At 58.7% G+C, this 3,081-nt stretch overlaps 1 protein-coding gene across 1 annotated transcript; it reads right to left on the bottom strand.

The window, feature by feature from the left end:
* Window positions 1–168: 168 nt before the first annotated feature.
* EMH_0086360 (uncharacterized protein) lies at window positions 169–2,827 on the bottom strand (the record flags this gene model as incomplete). The annotated part of the gene is made up of 5 exons (XM_038022890.1): window positions 169–216; window positions 420–1,682; window positions 1,980–2,120; window positions 2,248–2,334; window positions 2,504–2,827. The coding sequence occupies 5 exons, from the start codon at window positions 2,825–2,827 to the stop codon at window positions 169–171; spliced, it is 1,863 nt and encodes a 620-aa protein (XP_037878744.1).
* Window positions 2,828–3,081: the final 254 nt, after the last annotated feature.

Here is a 3,081-nt window from a genome sequence, read left to right as displayed (position 1 = left end):
TGCATCCGCTGTTGCCCTCCTTGTTTTTCCTTCTGCCGTCAGCAACGCACTGTCCACAGCTGTTGCTGTTCCACAGCACTGCTGTCGTGCAACCCTGTTCCGGTGCTCTTTGTGGGGATTGGGGGGCCCTTTGGGGGCGGGACGAACGCATGTGCGAACTGATGTCGCTTAGGCTGCTGCAGTCAGCGCTGCTACCTCCCGACGCATCCTGCAAGTCTGCAGGAACCGGTTCGGAGGTTCTCTGGGGGCTACCCAACGGTTCGGGCGGACCTGCTTGTGCGGGAGGCCCCTCGGCTGCCTGGGAGACCAACAGCGCTGCGAACGCCTCGTCCTCTAGGTCCTGAAAACAAACAGAAGGTAAGAAAACGTAAGGCATTGCAGCTGCTGCTGGCGCGGGTGCTGATGCTTGTGCTGCTTACTGCAAGGTCAAGCAGATCTTCAGGGGTAGGAAGTGAGGCCTTCGCGTCGGGCTGTAGCCCAACGGAAGCCTTTTGTGAAGGCGGCCTCCCCTGGCTTAGAAGGCGTGGGGCACCTTCGGGGGCCTGGCTGCTGCATAGCCCCAGGCAGTGACCCTGGCGACCCTGTGGCAACATCGACGGCTCATGCGGCTTGGACCCTGAGACCTGAAGGGGAGCATCCAAGAATTCAGGCGGGGCGGCGGATACAGCTGGAGACCCCGGGGTGTACACGCCACCCTCTGACTCGGGATCAGATGCCACAGACAGTTGCGATGCGTCCCAGCCTGAAGATAAAGAGGAAGGAATCACTTCTACATTACACTGCTGCTGTTGATGCTGCCGCGGCTGCTGCTGTTTCTTCGGGTGGGGCACTTGCGCATTGCCAACGCTCGGTTTCACGGGCAACCGCTGCACTGGATGTCGTTCCTGCTGCTGCTGCTGCTGTCTCCACTTGTCTATGCGCTTCAGAGTGTCGTGAAGGGCATTCCTCCATAATTCAGGAGCGACTGCCCCATTGGGATCGCGCAGGCCCCCCTGGGGCCCCCAACCCGAAGCTGAAGGGGGTGGAAACCCAAGGGATGCTGCTCTTTCCGCCTCTTCTCTCCAGTATTCCGCGACGCTGCCAACAAGCCGAGCAGAAAATGCTTTGCCGCTGTTGCTGCTGCTCCTGTCGCTGATATTCATGCTGCTGTTAACGCTGCTGATGTTGCTGAGTGGGTTCTGTGATGAAGATTGCTGCTGCTGCTTGGTCTGCGTCGACGAAATCCCTTCCTGGACCCCATGTCGCTCCTGCTTTCTTCGCGTTGCTGTTGTTGCTGCCGCATCTGCTTCTGCCATCTCCGCAGCTGCAATCGGATTCAGGACCTGCTCCACCCTTGCGTCGGCCTCTAATACACATTTGCTACGCCGGGGGGCACTCAGCAACCGAAGCCCCCGCGGGCCCCTTGGTGGAGTGGCTTTCATTATAAGTTCACATAACCGTGAAGCGGATGTGCTGTTGCTACTGCTGCTGTTGGTTGATTCATCTGCTGCTGTTTCTGCTGCAGGGCCAGGCATCGCCCTTACTTCTGTAGCTGAACTCTTTCGATGCAGTTGGTGCATCTGCTCCAGCAGCCTCGCCCACCCAAGCGCAGCAAAGGTTCTGGGGGCCGCTACCCCTAACATTTCAAAATCTGGGCTCAGCTCCTTCCAACTATCGTCCCTCAGGGCCCCTGATGGCCTGTCCTGCGGCATCCCACAAACGCACTCGGGCGACGTGCGCATCCTCTCGGCTAAAAGACNCCTGATGGCCTGTCCTGCGGCATCCCACAAACGCACTCGGGCGACGTGCGCATCCTCTCGGCTAAAAGACAGCTAAACGCCCCCGGAGTGAGCCCCCTGATACCCCTGTACAAAGGACGCCTGTAGCTTCTGCGCACGAAGGAAATTCCCCTGGGGGTCCATCTGAGGCCTTCTCTGTATGCTTGCGGCGGTGCAAGGGACACGCTGCACTCCCCCTTGAAAGTTCTCATATGTGCTTACTGGAGTGAGATGTCCCCCTTGGGGGCTTCCATGGATGCCTGCTGCAGCCAGAGGGTGAAGTACCACAGGGAGCCTGAAGAAGGGCTTGTGAACAAAGACGGGCGCCATGCCTTTCAGGTGGAGGTCCGCCATAACTTGAGTCTGCAGACACGGCAGCCAGGGCAACAGGGAGGCACGAACGCATAAGGAGCAGCAGACGATCCAAGGGGACTGTCAAGCCCCATCAGAGGCCTTTGCACCAGAATATCCTGGTATGGCCCGAACGCACACACGACATCTGCTCAGAGCACGTGACGAGGGACAAGGCGCACAGGGATGGCCCTGCAGATTTCTGTGCCTCCCGGAGTGTCACTCTCTGCTACACAGAAACCGCACGGGAACGGCACAGATGGCACAACAAGCGCCCCTGCAGGCGAAGGTTCAGATGGAGCGAACGGAAACACGAGAGGAAACAAAACAAACGACAACTATCGAGGGCGAAACGGGAGCAAACCGTAGGACAAAACAAACAGGCTGCTGCTCACCTGAAAACTGAGATGTACTTCAAAGGGCTGCAAGGGAGAGCCTGTCACGACCCCCTTTAGCAGAAGGCCAGCCAGGGGACCGACCATCTCGGGTACCGTTAGCGATATCTTCAAGAAAATATGAAAGTCTCTGTGGTATCCGTAGAACGGCAACCGCCTCACAACCTCTATTTTCTGCACAAGGGGGACCCCCTTGAGGCTTCCAGATGTTCCTTGGGCCCCCACATCCCGCCTCAGGGGGAAGCCACCAGGGCCCTCTTGTATCTTCCCTCGGCTGGCCCTTGATAAAGACCCCTGCGGGGGCCGACGAGCCTTAGAGGCCATTAGGCGATCTGCCTCCAACACCAGACGGCGGGCAAATGAGCGCAAAAATGCGGCGGCCCCGTCGCCGTAAGCTTCTGGGGGTGCCGGTACATAGAAATAGGGGAACAGCCCGTGCAAGTGCAGACAGCAGTGGGGACCACCCCGTCCCCAAGGCCCATATATGCGAACAATAGGCACACGCTCGAGTGGCCTTCCGCACACTTCAGACACCAGTGGGTCAAGCCCCCTTATTGGAGGGTCCAAGCCGATTTCTA

Source organism: Eimeria mitis, genomic scaffold, assembly GCF_000499745.2.
Source record: "Eimeria mitis Houghton genomic scaffold, Emh_scaff6168, whole genome shotgun sequence".
In the NCBI taxonomy this organism is placed as follows: domain Eukaryota; phylum Apicomplexa; class Conoidasida; order Eucoccidiorida; family Eimeriidae; genus Eimeria; species Eimeria mitis.
Note: the sequence above shows the minus strand (reverse complement) of the source record. Positions and strands in the feature narration are given on the sequence as shown.